We start from the raw sequence: 1,786 nt of genomic DNA, 5'->3' as shown, positions 1-1,786 counted from the left end.
AGTCCAAGACACCGACGACATCTCATCTTGGAGTACACACAAAGATATTACCAGATCAATCTTTCATGTATGGTTACGGGCTTGTGTTGTAATTAAACTCTGTAATCATCTCATGCTATAAATATATGAGGAGGCTTGCCGAGGCTGGCATTGAGCCGCCCGGTATTTTCCCTATTACATGGTATCAGGCCGATCGGTCCTCTCCTACCTCGAACCTGATCGCACACCCTAATCGCCCTCCTCACCGCCGCTGCTTCCCTCAGCCTCCACCCTCCCTCTCACCATGAACGCTGACAATCTGAAGAAGCTCGAAGAGGAGCTGAAGAACCGCGAGTCCATCGTATGGGCTCGTGAGGAAGAACTCAAGCGTCTTGACGAGGAAAAAGGAAAAATTGTCCTCATCCCTGCTCCGGCACCCTCGTCTTACGCCGCCTCCATCAAGACGTATGTTCCCATCACTCTCGATCTTTCGGACTCCAACTACGTCAAGTGGCGTGAGCTGTTTCTCGTCGCCCTCGGACGCTACGGCCTCTCCAACCACGTCGTCGGCGACGTCGCCGCCACTCCGTCCGACACTTCGCCTACCTCCGATTGGGGGCGAGACGACTTCACGGTGCTCTCCTGGATATACGGCTCGATCTCCATTGAGCTTTTTGGCATCATCATGGCTCCCGGCTCCACGGTGCGGCAGGTCTGGGACTCCATCGCCAACCTCTTCCACGACAACAAGAAAAGCCGTGCCCTAGCACTTGATGCCGAGTTCCGCAACACACCTCAAGGAGACATGTCCATCCACGACTACTGCGCCAAGCTCAAGTCTCTTGCCGATGCTCTCAGCGACGTCCGCCATGACATCACCGACGAGACTCTCGTCCTCACAGTGCTTCGCGGTCTCAACGAACAATTCAGCCATCTTCGGTCTTTTCTTCCGTTCCAAGTGACGTTCCCTTCGTTCTTGCAGACGCGTTCCGCGCTCGTCCTCGAGGAGACGCAGAAGAAGACGGACGCCAAAAATGCGGCCGCTACAGCGTTATGGGCAAGCGGCAACATCATTCTCCCTCAGGCTGGCGGCGAGCGTGCTCCTCCTCCTGGACGTGGTGCCGGCTACACCAGCAACGACTCCCGCACTGCCCACTCCCACCCCATCATGCCCTACACCAACCCTGGCCGTGGTGGTGGAAGCAGCGGCCGCCGCGGGCGTGGCGGCGGCCGCGGACGCAGCCGCGACAACCCATGGATGTTCAATCCATGGACGGGCCTCCCGACTCATGCGCAACATCAACAGCAGGCTCCCATCATGTCGTCCCAGCCTCGGTGGCGTGCTCCCAACGCCGGTGTTCTGGGCCCCCGACCCAGTCCTGCTTCCTTTCAGGCGTATGCTGCCTACAGCCCCCAGCACACCAACAACAACCCCATGATGCCGTCTCCATCTGCTGGCTATCCAGGAGGCCAACAACAGCCGTAGCTTGATCCAACACTCCTCAATGCACTACAGAACATGCATCTCCCCGGACATCAAGAGTGATACATGGATTCTGGAGCGTCCTCTCATATGGCATCTGATCACGGTATACTTTCCTCCTCCCAACCCTCCTCTGCTCACACCGTCACCGTTGGTAATGGTGCATCTCTTCCGATCTCACACATTGGTTCACACACACTACCTTCTCTTTCTAAACCTTTATATCTTAACAATATTCTTGTTGTTCTGCACATCATAAAAAATCTTCTTTCTGTTCGAAAACTTACCACCGACAATTTTGTTTCAATCGAATTTGACCCTTGG

The 1,786-nt window shown here is 55.4% G+C and overlaps 1 protein-coding gene across 1 annotated transcript; it reads left to right on the top strand.

The window, feature by feature from the left end:
- The first annotated feature begins 283 nt into the window (after positions 1-283).
- On the top strand, positions 284-1,465 carry LOC141026260 (uncharacterized). Its single transcript, XM_073502272.1, has one exon. It carries the CDS (start codon positions 284-286, stop codon positions 1,463-1,465), a length of 1,182 nt encoding a protein of 393 aa, XP_073358373.1.
- The last annotated feature ends 321 nt before the right edge of the window (positions 1,466-1,786 follow it).

Source organism: Aegilops tauschii, chromosome 6 (genome assembly GCF_002575655.3).
Source record: "Aegilops tauschii subsp. strangulata cultivar AL8/78 chromosome 6, Aet v6.0, whole genome shotgun sequence".
Classification (NCBI taxonomy): domain Eukaryota; kingdom Viridiplantae; phylum Streptophyta; class Magnoliopsida; order Poales; family Poaceae; genus Aegilops; species Aegilops tauschii.
Note: the sequence above shows the minus strand (reverse complement) of the source record. Positions and strands in the feature narration are given on the sequence as shown.